General features: G+C 46.2%; 1 protein-coding gene across 21 annotated transcripts in view; it reads right to left on the bottom strand.

Annotated features, from left to right (window-relative positions):
• The window catches only part of LOC140426724 (soluble guanylate cyclase 88E-like), a 581,053-nt gene that overhangs the window by 461,141 nt on the left and 100,184 nt on the right, over positions 1-19,728 (bottom strand). For 19 of the 21 annotated variants that reach the window (XR_011948285.1, XR_011948284.1, XM_072511832.1 and 16 more), the window contains one exon: positions 19,409-19,543. The exons of 1 other annotated variant lie outside the window; for it this stretch is intronic. Coding sequence is in view for 18 of the 20 variants with exons in the window: in XM_072511832.1 (XP_072367933.1) it covers positions 19,409-19,543 (135 nt within the window). In the remaining 2 variants the exon portion in view is untranslated. Of the gene's footprint in view, positions 1-19,408; positions 19,626-19,728 lie in introns of all 21 variants that reach the window. One more of the 21 variants, XM_072511840.1, reaches the window with a different exon arrangement.

The raw sequence follows: 19,728 nt of genomic DNA, 5'->3' as shown, positions 1-19,728 counted from the left end.
TACCAGGCAACATTCTGGTAAATCTCTTCTGCACCTTCTCTAAAGCCTCCACATCCTTCTGGTAGTGTGGCGACCAGAATTGAACACTATACTCCAAGTGTGGCCTAACTAAGGTTCTATACAGCTGCAACATGACTTGCCAATTCTTATACTCAATGCCCCGGCCAATGAAGGCAAGCATGCCGTATGCCTTCTTGACTACCTTCTCCACCTGTATTGCCCCTTTCAGTGACCTGTGGACCTGTACTCCTAGATCTCTCTGACTTTCAATACTCTTGAGGGTTCTACCATTCACCTTATATTCCCTACCTGCATTAGACCTTCCAAAATGCATTACCTCACATTTGTCCGGATTAAACTCCATCTGCAATCTCTCCGCCCAAGTCTCCAAACAATCTAAATCCTGCTGTATCCTCCGACAGTCCTCATCGCTATCCGCAATTCCACCAACCTTTGTGTCGTCTGCAAACTTACTAATCAGACCAGTTACATTTTCCTCCAAATCATTTCTAAAACTAGAGGGCATAGGTTTAAGGTGAGAGGGGAGAGATTCAGAAGGGCCCAGAGGGGCAATTTCTTCACTCAGAGGGTAGTGAGTGTCTGGAATGGGCTGCCAGAGGTAGTAGTAGAGGCGGGTACAATTGTGTCTTTTAAAAAACATTTAGATAGTTACATGGGTAAGATGGGTATAGAGGGTTATGGGCCAAGTGCGGGCAACTGGGACTAGCTTAATGGTAAAAACTGGGCGGCATGGACTGGTTGGGCCGAAGGGCCTGTTTCAATGCTGTAAACTTCTATGACGCTATTTATATATACTACAAAGAGCAAAGGTCCCAGCACTGATCCCTGTGAAACACCACTGGTCACAGCCCTCCAATTAGAAAAGCATCCTTCCATTGCTACTCTCTGCCTTCTATGACCTAGCCAGTTCTGTATCCACCTTGCCAGCTCACCCCTGATCCCGTGTGACTTCACCTTTTGTACTAGTCTACCATGAGGGACCTTGTCAAAGGCCTTACTGAAGTCCATATGGACAACATCCACTGCCCTACCTGCATCAATCATCTTAGTGACCTCCTCGAAAAACTCTATCAAGTTAGTGAGACACGACCTCCCCTTCACAAAACCGTGCTGCCTCTCACTAATACGTCCATTTGCTTCCAAATGGGAGTAGATCCTGTCTCGAAGAATTCTCACCAGTAATTTCCCTACCACTGAAGTAAGGCTCACCGGCCTGTAGTTCCCGGGATTATCCTTGCTACCCTTCTTAAACAGAGGAACAACATTGGCTATTCTCCAGTCCTCCGGGACATCCCCTGAAGACAGCGAGGATCCAAAGATTTCCGTCAAGGCCTCTGCAATTTCCTCTCCAGCCTCCTTCAGTATTCTGGGGTAGATCCCATCAGGCCCTGGGGACTCATCTACCTTAATATTTTTTAAGACACCCAACTCCTCTTCTTTTTGGATCTCAATGTGACCCAGGCTATCTACACACCCTTCTCCAGACTCAACATCTACCAATTTCTTCTCTTTGGTGAAGCCTTTCCTCATAAGATTTTCCCTCCATACCAGGCAACATCCTGGTAAATCTCCTCTGCACCCACTCCAAAGCCTCCACGTCCTTCCTATAATGCGGTGACCAGAACTGTACGCAATACTCCAAATGCGGCCGTACCAGAGTTCTGTACAGCTGCAACATGACCTCCTGACTCCGGAACTCAATCCCTCTACCAATAAAGGCCAACACTCCATAGGCCTTCTTCACAACCGTATCAACCTGGGTGGCAACTTTCAGGGATCTATGTACATGGATACCTAGATCCCTCTGCTCATCCACACTTTCAAGAACTTTTCCATTAGCCAAATATTCCGCATTCCTGTTATTCCTTCCAAAGTGAATCACCTCACACTTCTCTACATTAAACTCCATTTGCCACCTCTCAGCCCAGCTCTGCAGCTTATCTATATCCCTCTGTAACCTGCTACATCCTTCCACACTATCGACAACACCACCGACTTTAGTATCATCTGCAAATTTACTCACCCACCCTTCTGCGCCTTCCTCTAGGTCATTGATAAAAATGACAAACAGCAACGGCCCCAGAACAGATCCTTGTGGTACTCCACTTGTAACTGAACTCCATTCTGAACATTTCCCATCAACCACCACCCTCTGTCTTCTTTCAGCTAGCCAATTTCTGATCCACATCTCTAAATCACCCTCAATCCCCAGCCTCCGTATTTTCTGCAATAGCCTACCGTGGGGAACCTTATCAAACGCTTTGCTGAAATCCATATACACCACATCAACTGCTCTACCCTTGTCTACCTGTTCAGTCTCCTTCTCAAAGAACTCGATAAGGTTTGTGAGGCATGACCTACCCTTCACAAAGCCATGCTGACTATCCCTGATCATATTATTCCTATCTAGATGATTATAAATCTTGTCTCTTATAATCCCCTCCAAGACTTTACACACTACAGACGTGAGGCTCACCGGTCTATAGTTGCTGGGGTTGTCTCTACTCCCCTTTTTGAACAAAGGGACCACATTTGCTATCCTCCAGTCCTCGGATAATGGATCAACTTTTACCTCACGGTTATTCAAATAATTTATGGATAGATGAGGAATTAAAACATTTAAATCACTTGCGTACCATCCAGAATCACAGGGAGCATTAGAAAGGTGGCATCAGACATGAAAGACAATGTTGAGGGCTTATTGTCAAGATTGTCCAGAGGATTGGGATAAAGGAATTCCACTCGTACTGTTTGCAATTAGGGATGCACCTAATGAGTCAACCAAATTCAGTCCTTTTGAACTAATTTTGGGTCATGAGGTAAGTGGGCCACTTAAATTGATTCAGGAGAAACTGGTGAGTGAGCAGTCGGAACTTATATTATTGGATTATGTGTCAAATTTTAATGAACGATTAAATAGAGCAGGTGAATTGGCTGGACAACATTTAAAAGTTGCACAACATGTGATGAAATGGGTAGCGGACAAGAAAACAAACATTTGTAGTATTGCCAGTGGAGATAACGTTTGAGTATTGTTACCAGTGGTAGGTGAACCTTTAAAGGCAAGGTTTTGTGGAACTCATCAGATTGAAAGGAAATTAAGTGAGGTGAATTATGTGGTAAGAACGCCGGATAGAAGGAAAATTCACCGAGTGTGTCATGTGACTATCCTTAAACGGTACTTTTAAAAGGAAGGAGAGCAAAAGGAGGTTTTAATGATTCTAGCTCAAAGCGAAAAACCAAATCCTGATGACTTTGTATTTGACATCCCTCAAATTCAATTAGAAAACGAGGATGTTCTTAAAAATTGGGATAAATTGTTGAGTTACCTTCCATAGGAAAAACGAACTGACTTGAAAGAGTTATTGATATCACATGGGCAAGTTTGTGGAGATAAGTTGGGAAGTACTAAAATGGCTGCACATGATGTAGATGTGGGAAATGCTGTTCCAATTAAACAACATCCATATAGACTTAACCCTTCAAACTTGGCACAGGTTAACAAAGAAATTCAAAGTATGCTTAAAAATGGCATAATTGCAGTGGGTGACAGTCAATGGAACTCACCCATAGTGATGGTACTGAAACCAGACGGTACCCAATGGTTGTGTGTGGAATATAGAAAGGTTAATGCAGTTACAAGAATGGACTCTTATCCTATCCCACGCTTGCAGGATTGCATTGAGACGGTGGGACAATCAGCTTTCATTTCCAAACTGGATTTACTTAAAGGTTACTGGCAGATAGTTTTACCCGAAAGCGCGAAGGACATTTCACCTTTTGTGACTCCAGGTGGTATATACCAATTCAAAGTTATGCCATTTGGCATGAAAAATGCCCCAACCGCATTTCAACGGTTAACTAACAAAGTCGTTTCAGCATTACCCAATTGTGTGATATATATCGACGATCTGATCATTTTTAGTCACAATTGGAAAGAACAGTTGAACAATCTGATGGAGTTATTCGATCGACTTCAGGAGGTGGGTTTGGTGGTAAACCTAACCAAAAGTGAATTTGGAAAAGCCCAACTCATTTTCCTTGGCCATACAATTGGGCAGGGTCGAATGATCCACGGAATGTTAAAACAAAAGTTTTGGGTGAAGTTTCCAATACCTTCAACACGAAATGAAATAATGCGATTTCTTGGCATGAGTGCATTTTACCGTGTGGTCGCTCCACTGGCGGACTTGCTAAAGAAGCGTAGCAAATTTCAGTGGACAGCGGAGTGTCAACAGGCATTTGACTGCCTGAAAGCTGTGTTAAGCACTGCCGCTGTGTTGGCCACCCTAAATTACACAAAACCATTCAAAGTTGATGCGAGTGTGCGGTGTGCTTACAAGAAGATCACAAAGGAATAGAGCGGCCTATTGGTTATTTTTCAAAGAAATTGAATAAGCACCAGAAGAAGTATTCAATGATTGAGAAGGAGACTTTGGGCTTGGTGTTGGCTTTGCAATATTCTTACATTGATGTGACTAGCAATTTGTCTGAAACAATTATATATACTGATCATAATCCATTGAAGTTTTTGGAGCGATTTCGGAATCACAATGCCAGGCTGTTTCGATGGAGATTATTGTTACAGTCATTTCATTTAAAAATAATACATGTGGTAGGACGAGAAAACGTGATAGCCGATACTTTGTCACGAATATGTTGAAGAGAAGGAGGTTCAATGGAGGAAGAAGAAACAAAATGGACTGTGTGATTATAAATGTTCACGTGTTTTGTTTTGTTTAAAAAAAAGTATATTTACTGTCAATATTTCTTAAAGGAATGTGAAAACATTAAAAATGAAACCATCTTGAAGTTGATGGTTTATTTTTTTTTCTTGTAGGAAGGTGTCATGGGTGTGTACCTTTAAGAAATGGGTGTTTATCAAATAGCTGCAGTTATGTCATTGTGTGGGTGGAGCTGGATTGTGGCTTTCACTTTCATTTTGAGCTGAACGCTGTTTGTGGCTTTGTGTTTTACTTTCGGTTTAGGCAGTTGAAAGCTGAATTCAGACAAGGACGGTTCATTTTGTCTCTCTCTCTGTATGTTAAAAGGTGTCCAGATCACTTGATAATTTAAAAGTGATAACTGTCTTGTGCAAAGAATTTCTACCTACTGCTTTGTTAAAAAAAGGTGTTTGGCTTATGGATGTTGTTCGGAAAGTTTTAAGGGTTACATAGAGAGTCCAGTATCTGTGGGGGGTAGTTGTATCGATAGTTGATAAAATGTTTACTGTGTGTTTATAAAATGTTAACTGAATTCATAGATGAAACATAGTTTTCATTTAAAAATACTTAACACCTGGAAAGTAGGCCCTTGTGCTCCTCATAACCAAAATGTGTTAAAAGTTGTAGGTCAGGTAAATTCCATTACATATTTTGGAGTTTCCTAAACCCTGGCCCATAACAGCACCGTCTGCTGTTGTGGTTATAGTGTACACTCAGCACCGTAACTTACTGTGTTTGTAGTCTACAATCATCAGCATGTCCTATTGTGATGTTAGTGTACGCTTAGTGCTGTGTGCTGTTTTTCTTATTGTAGTGTACACTCAGCACGGTGTGCTGTTCTCATTATTGCAGTATACACTCAACAGTGTTGTTATTGTAGTGTTTACTCAGCCTCTGTGTTTTTGTGAGTGTATTGTACACTCACAAGGTGTGCTGTTGTGATTGTAGTGTACACTCAGCACCCTGTGCTTTTGTGATTCTACTGTACACTCAGCACTGTGTTATAACAATAATCTTTATAACATTTTTTATTGTCGCAAGTAGGCTTACATTAACGCTGCAATGAAGTTACTGTCGCCACATTCCTGCGCCTGTTTTGGTAAACAGAGAGCAAATTCAGAATGTCCAAATTACCTGATAGCAGGTCTTTTGGGACTTGTGGGAGGAAACCGGAGCACCCGGACGAAACCCATGGAGACACGGGGAGAACGTGCAGACTTCATACAGACAGCGACCCGAGCCTGGAATCGAACGTGGGACCCTGGCGCTTTGAAGCCATTGTGCTAACCACTATACTACCGTGTTGCTGTATGCTGTTGTTTCTATTGTAGTATACACTCAGCACTGTCTACTTTGTTGTGTCTGTAGTATATGCTCAGCATCCTGTGTTGTTCCTATTGTAGTGCACACTCAACAATGTTGTGATTGTTGTGTATGCTCAGCACTGACTGATATTGTTGTGATTCTAGTGTATTCTACACGCAGCATTGTGTGCTATTGTGACTGTAGTGTACACTCAGCACCGTGAGTTGCTGTGTTTATAGTCTACAGACACCAGGATATGCCATTGTGATTGTAATGGACACTCAGTACGGTGTGCTGTTCTCATTATTTTATGTACACTCAACAGTGTTGTGATTGTAGTGTACACTCAGCTCCTGTGTTTTTGTGCGTCTGTTGTACACACAGCACTGTGTGTTGTTTTGATTTTAGTGTACTCTCAGCACAGTGAGTTGCTTTGTTTGCAGTCGACAGTCATCAGCATATCCTGTTGTGATTGTAGTGTACACTCCATACTGTGCTCTTGCTGTGAGTGATGTGTGCATTCATCACAGTGTGCTGCTGAGATTTTAGTGCACACTCAGCACTGTGTACTGTTGTAAGTGTGGTGTATACTTAGCACTGTCTGCTATTGTTGTGATTGTTAGTGTACACTCAGCACTCTGTGTTGTTGTGAGTGTAGTGTACACTCAGTACTGTGTACTGTTGTGATTCTAGTGTACAGTCAGCACTCTGTGATATAATGAATGTAGTGTACAATCACACTGTGCGCTGTTTTTGCTATTGTAGTATACACTCAGCACTGTGTGCTGTTGTTTTTATTGCAGTGTACACTCAGCATGGTGTGCTATTGTGAGTGTCGTGTACAATCACATTGTGTGCTGTTGTTGCTCTTGTAATATACACTCAGCACTGTGTGCTGCTGTTTTTATTGTGAGGTACACTCAGCAATGTGTGCTGTTGTGATTGTAGTGTGTGCTCAACAACATGTGCTGTTGTGATTGTAGTGTATGCTCAGCACTGTCTGCTTTTGTTGTGACTCTTAGTGTACACTCAGCACTGTGTACTATTGTCGTGATTGTAGTGTACACTCAGCCCCTTTTGTTTTTGTGAGAGTAGTGTAAAATGTAATTGTGTTTAAATTTACACACCTGGTGACTACAATTATTGGGCAGACAAGGCCCAAAGTATTTGGGTATTTAGAAGAATTATTGGTTAATTCACTTGTGTTGCGGCTCCAAGTCAAGTGGGGCTGGAATTGACTGTGCACTAGCCCAGGGTGTCGTGACAGTGTAAACAGTGACCCAATTATGTTTATGGTACGAGGGGCAAGGATTAAAGGAAATGTGCGAGGCAAGTTTTTTTACACAGAAGCTGGTGAGAGCCTTGAACTCGCTGGCAGGGGGGCGGGAGGTAGTGGAAACAGGTGCGATAGTGACTTTTAAGGGTCGGGGCAGCACGGTAGCATTGTGGATAGCGCAATTGCTTCACAGCTCCATGGTCCCAGGTTCGATTCCGGCTTGGGTCATTGTCTGTGCGGAGTCTGCACGTCCTCCCCGTGTCTGCGTGGGTTTCCTCCGGGTGCTCCGGTTTCCTCCCACAGTCCAAAGATGTGCGGGTTAGGTGAATTGGCCAATGATAAATTGCCCTTAATGTCCAAATTGCCCTTGGTGTTGGGTGGAGGTGTTGAGTTTGGGTATGGTGCTCTTTCCAAGAGCTGGTGCAGACTCAAAGGGCCGAATGGCCTCCTTCTGCACTGTAAATTCAATGATAATCTATGATTAATCTAGGACAAAGGTTCGGCACAACATCGTGGGCCGAAGGGCCTGTTCTGTGCTGTATTTTCTATGTTCTATGTTCTATGTCTTCACAAATACCTGAATAGGATGGGAATAGAGGGATGGTCTCCAGAAGGGTAGAGGATTTTAGTTCAGACGAGCAGCATGCCTGGAGGGCCGAAGGGCCTTTTCCTGTGCTGGAATTGTATTTGTAATTTGTTCTTTGAGTCCTGTTGCTGTATTTGAAGTATGTATTCAGCACCATGTACTGTTGTTATTTTAGTGTATACTCATCAGTATGTGCTGTTTTGTGAGTGTAGTTTACACTCAGCACTGTGCTCTTCACCTTCTGTATCAGTCTGCCACGAGGGACCTTGCCCCTTGCCCTACCCTCATCATTCATCTTTATCACTTCTTTGAAAAACACGATCAAGTTAGTGAGACACAAAACCGTGTTGCCTCTCGCTAATACGTCCACTTATTTCCAAGTGGGAGTAAATTCTGTCTCGTAGAATCTTCTCCAATAATTTTCCTACCACTGACGTAAGGCTCACCGGCCTGTAAATACCTGGATTATCCTTGCTACCCTTCTTAAACAAAGGAACAACATTGGCTATTCTCTAATCCCTTGGAAACGCCCCTGCAGCCAGTGGGGATACAAAGATTTCTCTCAAGGCCCCAGCAATTTCCTCCCTTGCCGCTCTCAGTATTCTGGGGTATATCCCATCAGGCCCTGGGGACCTGTCTACCTTAATGTTTTTCAAGAACCCAAATACATCCTTTTTGACCTCAACATGATCCAAACTATCTATACACCCTGCCCTGGACTCATGATCCACCAAGTCCTTCTCTTTGGTGAATACTGTGCAAAGTACTCATTTAATACCTCGCCCATTTCCTCCAGATCCACGCATAGATTCCCTCCCCTGCCCTTGAGTTGGCCAACCCTCACCCTGGCTACCCTCTTGCTCTTTATATACGTATAAAAAGCCGTGGGGTTTTCCTTAATCTTGCTAGCCAATGACTCGTTGCAATCCCTTTTAGCCCTCCTAACTCCTTGCTTGAGATATTTCTACTTTCCTTGTATTCCACACCTTCTTTGTGTGTTCCCAGCCTCTTAGCCTTGACAAATGTTTCCTTTTACTTTTTGACTAGGCTCACAATATCACTCGTTATCCAAGGTTCCCGAAACTTGCCATCCTTATCCTTCATCCTTACAGGAACGTGCTGGGTCTGAATTCCTATCAGCTTACACTTGAAAGCCTCCCACATGCCAGATGTTGATTTGCCCTCAAATGTCTTCCCCCAATCTACATTCTTCAGTTCCACACCCTGCCTGCTCTTCCTCTGAGTCTTACTGGCCCTACTCTCCAGTTCCCCTTCAGTTAAATCATCTTTGGTTCCCACCCCCCAGCCAAACTAGTTTAAATCCACCCATGTGACACTAGCAAAGCACCCAGCCAGGATATTTATGCCCCTTCAGTTTAGATGCAAAGCGACTTTCTTGCACAGGCCACACCTGCCCCGGAAGAGATCCCAATGGTCTAGAGGTCTGAACCCCTCTTGCCTAAACCAGCTGTGTAGTCACGTGTAGAGCTGTACTATTTCTAGCCTTCCTATCACTAGCACGTGGCACAGGGAGTAATCCTGAGATCAGACCCGAGGTGTCCTGCTTTTTAACATTCTACTTAACTCCCAAAACTGCAGACTTCCGGGTGCGGCGATGACCAGCTAAGTCGCACGTTTCGGCAGCTCCCGGTGGAACGGACTTTTGGGCTCTTAATAGGAGCCCCATCGGCAATTTTAACGGCGAATAACACTGTGCGGTAATCCAGAAGGGAATCCCCCCTGGACACGGATGGAAAAAAGAGAGGAAAGTAGCTGGATTGCGGTGGATCCTCAAGAGCAGCGGCCAGGAAGGCAGGCACAAAGCAAGATGGCGTCGGAAGGAGGCAGTTTAATATGGGGCCCTGACCAACAAGAGTTCCTGCGGCGTTGCGTAGATGAACTCAAAAAGGAGATGAAGAAGGAGCTGTTGGCCCCTATATTACAAGCGATTGAGGGGCTAAAGGAGGAGCAAAAGACCCAGGAACAGGAGCTTCGGGTCGTGAAGGCAAAGGCTGCTGAGAATGAGGACGACATACAGGGCCTGGTGGTGAAAACAGAGATCCACGAGGCACAACACAAAAGATGTGTGGAAAGGCTGGAGGTGCTGGAGAACAATGCGAGGAGGAAGAACTTAAGGATTCTTGGTCTTCCCGAAGGTGCAGAAGGGGCGGACGTCGGGGCATATATGAGCACGATGCTGCATTCGTTAATGGGATCGGAGGCCCCGACGGGTCCGCTGGAGGTGGAGGGAGCCTATTGGGTTATGGCGCAAAGACCGAGGGCTGGAGAAATTCCTCGAGCAATAGTTGTGAGATTTCTCCGATACAAGGACAGAGAGATGGTCCTCAGATGGGCCAAGAAAACTCGGAACAGTAGGTGGGAGAATGCGGTGATCCGCGTGTATCAAGATTGGAGTGCGGAGGTGGCGAGAAGGAGGGCAAGCTTTAATCGGGCCATGGCGGTGTTGCATAAAAGGAAGGTCAAATTCGGAATGTTGCAACCAGCAAGGCTGTGGGTCACACATCTAGGGAAACACCACTATTTCGAAACGGCAGACGAGGCGTGGACATTTATTGTCGAGGAGAAGCTGGAGTGAGCGGGCCAGAAAAAGAACGTTTGGGACAAAAGTGGGGGGGTGAATTTGTGGGATGAAGGGGGGAAAAGGGGGAAGAGAGGACTTCCCAGATTGTTAAACCTGCGACCTTGTAACTTCTCTCTCTTCCCCATGTCGTGGGGGAGGGGGTGAGGGAGGATGAGGAGCTGTGGGCGCCGGCCATTGGGGGCGGGGCCAAAAGGGGAAGCACGGGCTTTGTTCCCGCGCGATGGTAATCATGGCGGGAACAGGGAAGCAGGAAGGAGGGGGCCTCGCACAGTGTGAGCCGAGGTCACGGGGGGAAGCCGAGGTCGGCCAGAGTTTGCTGACTTCTGGGAGCAACATGGGGGGTGCAATTACGCTAGCTTGGGATCTAGTGGGGGGGGGGGGGGGTTAACTGGGTTGCTGCTGCTGGGGAGAAGGGGGAGCTGGTATGGGAGGGGGGGTCGGGGCGGGGGGGCACCGCCTGGGGGGGATACAGCTACGTGGGAACCGGGTGAGGAGCTGGATTGAAAAAGGAAATGGCTCGTCGTCAAGGGGTGGGGTACCCCCAATCCGGTTGATCACGTGGAATGTGAGAGGGCTGAACGGGCCGATTAAGAGGGCACGGGTACTCGCACACCTAAAGAAACTTAAGGCAGATGTGGTTATGCTTCAGGAGACGCATCTGAAGCTGACAGACCAGGTTAGACTTCGCAAAGGATGGGTGGGGCAGGTGTTTCATTCGGGGCTAGATGCAAAAAATAGGGGGGTGGCCATACTAGTGGGGAAGCGGGTAATGTTTGAGGCAAAGACTATAGTGGCGGATAGTGGGGGCAGATACGTGATGGTGAGTGGCAAACTGCAAGGGGAGGCGGTGGTATTAGTGAACGTGTATGCCCCGAACTGGGATGATGCCAATTTTATGAGGCGTATGTTAGGATGAATCCCGGACCTAGAAGTGGGGAAGTTGGTAATGGGTGGAGACTTTAATACGGTGCTGGACCCAGGGCTGGACAGATCGAGGTCCAGGACTGGAAGGAGGCCGGCTGCAGCTAGGGTGCTTAAGGATTTAATGGTGCAGATGGGAGGAGTAGATCCCTGGAGATTTAGTAGACCTAGGAGTAAGGAGTTTTCGTTTTTCTCCTATGTACATAAAGTATTTTCACGAATAGATTTTTTTGTTTTGGGAAGGGCACTGATCCCAAAGGTGACGGGGACGGAGTACACGGCTATAGCCATCTCGGATCATGCTCCATACTGGATGGACCTGGAGATAGGGGAAGAAAAACAACAGCTTCCACCCTGGAGAATGGACATGGGATTATTGGCAGATGAGGGGGTGTGTTTAAGGGTGAGGGGGTGTATTGAAAGGTACTTGGAAATTAATGATAATGGGGAGGTACATGTGGGAGTGGTCTGGGAGGCACTGAAGGCAGTGGTTAGAGGGGAGCTGATATCTATTAGGGCACATAAAGGAAAGCAGGAGGGTAGGGAAAGGGAGCGGTTGTTGAAAGAACTTCTGAGGGTGGACAGACAATACGCGGAGGCACCGGAGGAGGGACTATACAGGGAAAGGCAAAGGCTACATGTAGAATTTGACTTGTTGACTACGGGTAAGGCAGAGGCACAATGGAGGAAGGCACAGGGTGTACAGTATGAATATGGGGAGAAGGCGAGTCGGTTGTTGGCCCACCAACTGAGGAAAAGAGGAGCAGCGAGGGAGATAGGTGGGGTGAGAGATGAGGAGGGAGAGATGGAGCGGGGAGCGGAGAGAGTGAATGGAGTGTTCAAGGCATTTTATGAAAGATTATATGAAGCGCAGCCCCCGGACGGGAAGGAGAGAATGTTGTGCTTTCTGGATCAGCTGGAATTTCCTAAGGTGGAGGAACAGGAGAGAGTGGGGCTGGGAGCACAGATTGAGACGGAGGAAGTAGTGAAAGGGATTGGAAGCATGCAGGCAGGGAAGGCCCCGGGACCAGACGGATTCCCAGTTGAATTCTATAAGAAATATTTGGACTTGCTGGCCCCGCTACTGATGAGAACCTTTAATGAGGCGAGGGAAAGGGGGCAGCTGCCCCCGACTATGTCAGAGGCAACGATATCGCTCCTCCTAAAGAAGGAAAAAGACCCGCTGCAATGCGGGTCATACAGGCCCATTTCCCTCCTGAATGTGGATGCTAAGATTCTGGCCAAGGTAATAGCAATGAGGATCGAGGATTGTGTCCCGGGGATGGTCCATGAGGACCAAACTGGGTTTGTGAAGGGGAGACAGCTAAATACAAATATACGGAGGCTGCTAGGGGTAATGATGATGCCCCCACCAGAGGGGGAAGCGGAGATAGCGGTGGCGATGGATGCCGAGAAAGCATTTGATAGAGTGGAGTGGGATTATTTGTGGGAGGTGTTGAGGAGATTTGGCTTTGGGGACGGGTATATCAGGTGGGTACAGTTGCTGTATAGGGCCCCGATGGCGAGCGTGGTCACGAATGGACGGGGGTCTGACTATTTTCGGCTCCATAGAGGGACGAGGCAGGGATGTCCTCTGTCCCCGTTATTGTTTGCACTGGCGATTGAACCCCTGGCCATGGCACTGAGGGGTTCCAGGAAGTGGAGGGGAGTACTTGGGGGGGGGGGGGGGGGGGAGAAGAACACCGGGTATCTCTGTATGCGGATGATTTGTTGCTATATGTGGCGGACCAGGCGGAGGGGATGCCAGAGATAATGCGGATACTTGGGAAGTTTGGGGATTTTTCAGGGTATAAACTGAACATGGGGAAAAGTGAGTTATTTGTGGTGCATCCGGGGGAGCAGAGCAGAGAGATAGAGGATTTACCGTTAAGGAAGGTAACAAGGGACTTCCGGTACTTGGGGATCCAGATAGCCAAGAATTGGGGTACATTACATAGGCTTAATTTAACACGGTTGGTGGAACAGATGGAGGAGGATTTCAAGAGATGGGACATGGTGTCCCTGTCATTGGCAGGTAGGGTGCAGGCGGTTAAAATGGTGGTCCTCCCGAGATTCCTTTTTGTGTTCCAGTGCCTCCCGGTGGTGATCACGAAGGCTTTTTTCAAAAGAATTGAGAAGAGCATTATGAGTTTTGTGTGGGCTGGGAAGACCCCGAGAGTGAGGCGGGGATTCTTGCAGCGTAGTAGGGACAGGGGGGGGGCTGGCACTACCGAGCCGAAGTGAGTACTACTGGGCCGCCAATATTTCAATGGTGTGTAAGTGGATGGGAGAAGGGGAGGGAGCGGCGTGGAAGAGATTGGAGAGGGCGTCCTGCAGGGGGACGAGCCTGCAAGCAATGGTGACGGCGCCGTTGCCGTTCTCACCAAAGAAATACACCACAAGCCCGGTGGTGGTGGCTACATTGAAAATTGGGGGGCAGTGGAGACGGCATAGGGGAGGGACGGGAGCTTCGGTGCGGTCCCCGATAAGAAACAATCATAGGTTTGTTCCGGGGAGAATGGATGGGGGATTTGGAGCATGGCAAAGAGCCGGGGTAGTACAATTAAGAGATCTATTTGTAGATGGGACGTTTGCGAGTCTGGGAGCGCTGACGGAGAAATATGGATTGCCCCAAGGGAATGCATTTCGGTATATGCAATTGAGGGCTTTTGTGAGGCAACAGGTGAGGGAATTCCCGCAGCTCCCGACGCAGGAAGCGCAGGATAGAGTGATCTCAGAGACATGGGTGGGGGACGGTAAGGTGGCGGACAGATACAGGGAGATGAGGGACGAGGGGGAGATCATGGTAGATGAGCTGAAAGGGAAATGGGAAGAAGAACTGGGGGAGGAGATTGAGGAGGGGCTGTGGGCTGATGCCCTACGTAGGGTAAACTCATCGTCCTCATGTGCCAGGCTAAGCCTGATACAATTTAAGGTGCTACACAGGGCGCATATGACTGGAGCACAGCTTAGTAAATTTTTTGGGGTAGAGGATAGGTGTGCGAGATGCTCGAGAGGGCCAGCGAATCACACCCACATGTTCTGGTCATGCCCGGCACTACAGGGGTTCTGGGTGGGGGTGGCAAAGGTGCTTTCGAAGGTGGTGGGGGTCCGGGTCGAACCAAGCTGGGGGTTGGCTATATTTGGGGTTGCAGAAGAGCCGGGAGTGCAGGAGGCGAGAGAGGCTGACGTGTTGGCCTTTGCGTCCCTTGTAGCCCGGCGCAGGATATTGTTAATGTGGAAGGAAGCCAAACCCCCGGGGGTGGAGACCTGGATAAATGATATGGCAGGGTTCATAAAGTTAGAACGGATTAAGTTCGTGTTAAGGGGTTCGGCTCAGGGGTTCACCAGGCGGTGGCAACCGTTCGTCGACTACCTCACAGAAAGATAGAGGGAATGGAAAAGAAGTAGTTAACAGCAGCAACCCAGGGGGTGGGTGGGGGGGGTGGGGAGGGGAATCGGATGGACTCTCAGGGAGGTTATTGTAAAAGAAACACTACGTGTTGTTATGTTTGGCCAAGAAAACTTAAATAATATATATATATTTTTTTTAAACTCCCAAAACTGCTGCTGCAGGACCTCGTCACTCTTCCTGCCGATGTCACTAGTACCAATATGTACCACGACCTTTGAATGTTCTCCCTCTCCCTTCAGAATGCTTTCTGCCCAGTCAGAGACATCCTGGACCCTGGCATCAGGGAGGTAACAAACCATCCTGAAGTCTATAATGTCCACAATAGTGCCAATCTGTACCCCTAACTATAGAATCCCCTATAACTATTGTTCTAATGCGCTTTGTCCCTCCGTGGTGCAACTGCTCTGGCTGCTCCCCTGATAGGCCATCTCCCCCACAAGTATCCAAAATGGTGTTAGAGACGGGGACGACCACAAGGGATTCCTGCACTGACTGCCTGCTCCTTCTAGCGGTCACCCATCTATCTGCTTGCACCTTGGGTGTCACCACATCACTAAAACCCCTGTCTATGCTTTCCACTATCTTCAAGTTCCTTAGTGCATCCAACTGCTGTTCCAGCCGGTCTGTGAGGAGCTAGAATTGGGAGCATTTCCTGCAGGCGTAGTCGTCCGAGACACTGGAAATGTCACGGATCTCGCACCTCTCACAAGTGCAGCAGTTAATCTCACTAACCAACATTTATTTCACCAATTAATTTATTTAAGAACATTTATAAAACTCTTGCCTTCATTCATCGCGTAGGTTTCCTCCGGGTACTCCGGTTTCCTCATACAAGTCCCGAAAGGCATTCGGATTTCTCCTTCTGTGTACCCGAACAGTCGCAGGAATGAGGCGACTAGGGGCGTTTCACAGTAATTTTATTGCAGTGTTAACATTAGTCTACTTGTGACAATAATGAAGATTATTATTGTTACCCGAGGTAGGTCTTTATATCATTCACCATCCCAGGATGCTCTCTGGATCTCTCACTGCAAATTACTAGATAAAAACCAAGAAGAAAGAAACAAAAACAAAAGGGAAAAAAGCACCTCCTCCCACTCTTCACCGAATTACCACACTGCTCCAAATTACCAAGTTTCAATCCCACTCTGGCTACCTCACTCAGTCTGTCTCCCAACTCACATGTACGTTCAGCACGGGTGCTGTTGTGATTTTGGGGTACACTCATCACTGTGCTATTGTTGTGAGTGTAGTGTACACTCAGCACTCCGTTGTTGTGATTGTAGTGTACAATCAGCATTCTGTGCTGTTGTCATTGTAGTGCACACAAAGCACTGTGTGTTGTTGTGACTGTAGCGTACACTCAGCAATGTGTATTGTGATTGTAGTGTATACTCAGCACTGTGATTGTAGTGCACACTAAGCATTGTGTGTTGTTTTGATTGTGGTGCACACTCTGCACTGTGTTGTTGTGATTGTAGTGCACACTAAGCACTGTGTGCTGTGACTGCAGTGTACACTCAGCACTGTATGTTGTTGTGATTGTGGTGTACACTCAGCACTGTGTTGTTGTGATTGTAGTGCACACTAAGCGCTGTGTTGTTGTGATTGTCGTGCACACTCAGCACTGTGTGCTGTGACTGCAGTGTACACTCAGCACTGTATATTGTTGTGATTGTGGTGTACACTCAGCACTGTATATTGTTGTGATTGTCGTGCACACTAAGCACTGTGTGTTGTGATTGTAGTGTACACTAAGCACTGTGTGCTGTGACTGCAGTGTACACTAAGCACTGTGTTGTTGTGATTGTAGTGTACACTCATCACTGTGTTGTTGTGATTGTAGTGCACACTAAGCACTGTGTTGTTGTGATTGTAGTGCACACTAAGCACTGTGTGCTGTGACTGCAGTGTACACTCAGCACTGTATGTTGTTGTGATTGTGGTGTACACTCATCACTGTGTTGTTGTGATTGTAGTGCACACTAAGCACTGTGTGTTGTGATTGTAGTGCACACTAAGCACTGTGTGCTGTGACTGCAGTGTACACTCAGCACTGTATATTGTTGTGATTGTGGTGTACACTCATCACTGTGTTGTTGTGATTGTAGTGCACACTAAGCACTGTGTGTTGTGATTGTAGTGCACACTAAGCACTGTGTGCTGTGACTGCAGTGTACACTCAGCACTGTATATTGTTGTGATTGTGGTGTACACTCATCACTGTGTTGTTGTGATTGTCGTGCACACTAAGCACTGTGTGTTGTGATTGTAGTGTACACTCAACACTGTATGTTGTTGTGATTGTCGTGTACACTCAACACTTTGTGCTGTTGTGACTGTAGTACACACTAATGAAAAATGAAATGAAAATCGCTTATTGTCACAAGTAGGCTTCAAATGAAGTTCCTGTGAAAAGCCCCGAGTCGCCACATTCCGGCGCCTGTTCGGGATGGATGGTACAGGAATTGAACTGTGCTGCTGGACTGCCTTGGTCTGCTTTCAAAGCCAGCGATTTAGCCCTGTGCAAAACCGGCCCCCACTGTGTTGTTGTGATTGTAGTGTACACTGTTATGGGCCAGGGTTTAGAGAACCCCAAAGTGTATCATGGAGTTGACCTGACCCACAACTTTTAATAGATGTTGGTTATGGGGAGCACCTACTTTATAGGTGTGGTGCAACAGGGCGTGAAAGTAATTTTAAATTAAAACAATGTTTATTTATGAAAACCAGTTAACACTTTATAAATACACCGTAAACATCTTAGCTACTATCAATTCAAATACACCCCCCCCACACACACACACACACCAAAGAATACAGTACTCTATCATATATCCATCAGACAAAAGCACTTTTTACAGAAGGACAGCAGGTTTAAATTCTCCACTGAGAGCAATTAACACTTAGAAATCACCAAATGAACATTTTTTAGCTTGCAGAGATTCATACACATCTTGCTGTGACTGCAGCTTCTCCAAATCAAAAACGTTCTAAAACACACCCTGCAGCTGACAGCCCAAAGCGAAAGTAAAAGCAGACAGACAGCCTAGCTCCACCCATTCTCTGACATAAATGATAAACACCCATTTCTTAATGGTACAACCCCTACAGCTATTTTGTAAACACCCATTTCTTAAAGATACTCTCACATGACAAAACTCAGCACTGTGTGCTATTGTTGTGAGTGTAGTGTGCACTCAGCACTGCGTTGTTGTGATTGTAGTGTAAAATCAGCACTCTGTGCTGTTACGATTGTAGTGCACACTAAGCAGTGTGTGTTGTTGTGACTGTAGCGTACACTCAGCACTGTGTTTTGGTGTGACTGTAGTGTATACTCAGCACTGTGTTGATGTAATTGTAGTGCAGACTAAGCACTGTGTTATGTGATTGTAGTGTACACGCAGCATTGTATGTTGTTGTGATTGTAGTGTACACGCAGCATTGTATGTTGTTGTGATTGTAGTGCACACTAAGCACTGTGTTGTTGTGATTGTAGTGCACACTCAGCACTGTATGTTGTTGTGATTGTAGTGCAGACTAAGCACTGAGTTATGTGATTGTAGTGTACACGCAGCATTGTATGTTGTTGTGATTGTAGTGCACACTCAGCACTGTGTTGATGTGATTGTAGTGCACACTGTTATGGGCCAGGGTTTAGAGAACCCCAAAGTGTATCATGGAGTTCACCTGACCCACAACTTTAAATAGATGGTGGCTATAGGGAGCACATGGGCCTACTTTACAGGTGTGGTGCAACAGGACGTTAAATTAATTTTAAATTAAAACAATGTTTATTCATGAAAACCAGTTAACACTTTATAAATCCACAGTAAACAGCTTAGCTACCATCAATTCAAATACACAGACCCCCACCCCAAAGAATACAGTACTCTATAAGACATCCATAAGACAAAAGCACTTTTTGCAGAAGGACAGCAGGTTTAAATTCTCTACTGAGAGCAATTAACACTTAGAAATCACCAAATGAATATTATTTAGCTGCAGAGATTCAGACACATCTTGCTGTGGCTGCAGCTTCTCCAAATCAAAAACGAAACTAAAACACACCCTGTAGCAAACAGGCCAAAGCGAAAGTAAAAGCAGACAGACAGCCCAGCTCCACCCATTCTCTGACATAACTGATAAACCCCCATTTCTTTACGGTACAACCCCTACAGCTATTTTATAAACACCCATTTCTTAAAGGTACTCTCACATGACAACACTCAGCACTGTGTGTAGTCGTGATTGTAGTGTACACTCAGCACTGTATGTTGTTGTGATTGTGGTGTACACTCAGCACTCTGTGCTGTTGTGATTTTAATGCACACTGAGCACTGTGTATTGTTATGATTGTAGTGTACACTCAGCACTGTATGTGTGCTATTGTGATTGTTACGTATTCTCAGCATCGGGTGCTGTTGTGATTGTCATGCACACTCACCGCTAGAGATCATTTGCGATTAATCTAGCTGTACCTTTTCTACTCTGAAGCTTGGGTGTGTGTTTCAGATTGACAGCTGCCCTTGCAGTCGTTCCCCCACTGGTCTCTTACCTCATGGTGACATGTGAATAGTCACCCACTAACTGTTCAGACAGCACCTCCACATGAATATCGGTGTCGTAGAATTGCTTCCCCATCTGTCGGAGCTGACCCATGGCATAGTGAAGATAACCTTTCCGCTTGCTCCTGTCACAGCAAATAATTATACTGCTGCAGCATTATCCAAAAGCATTTTACAGTCATTGAAGTAGTTTTGAAAGTGTAGTTCCTGTTGTAATTAAGGAAACATTGCAACCAATTTGTGCACAACAAGATCCCAAAAACAGCAATATGGCAATGCCCAGATAATCTGTTTATTGTGATGTTGATTG

This window comes from Scyliorhinus torazame, chromosome 7 (assembly GCF_047496885.1).
Source record: "Scyliorhinus torazame isolate Kashiwa2021f chromosome 7, sScyTor2.1, whole genome shotgun sequence".
Classification (NCBI taxonomy): Eukaryota; Metazoa; Chordata; class Chondrichthyes; order Carcharhiniformes; family Scyliorhinidae; genus Scyliorhinus; species Scyliorhinus torazame.
Note: the sequence above shows the minus strand (reverse complement) of the source record. Positions and strands in the feature narration are given on the sequence as shown.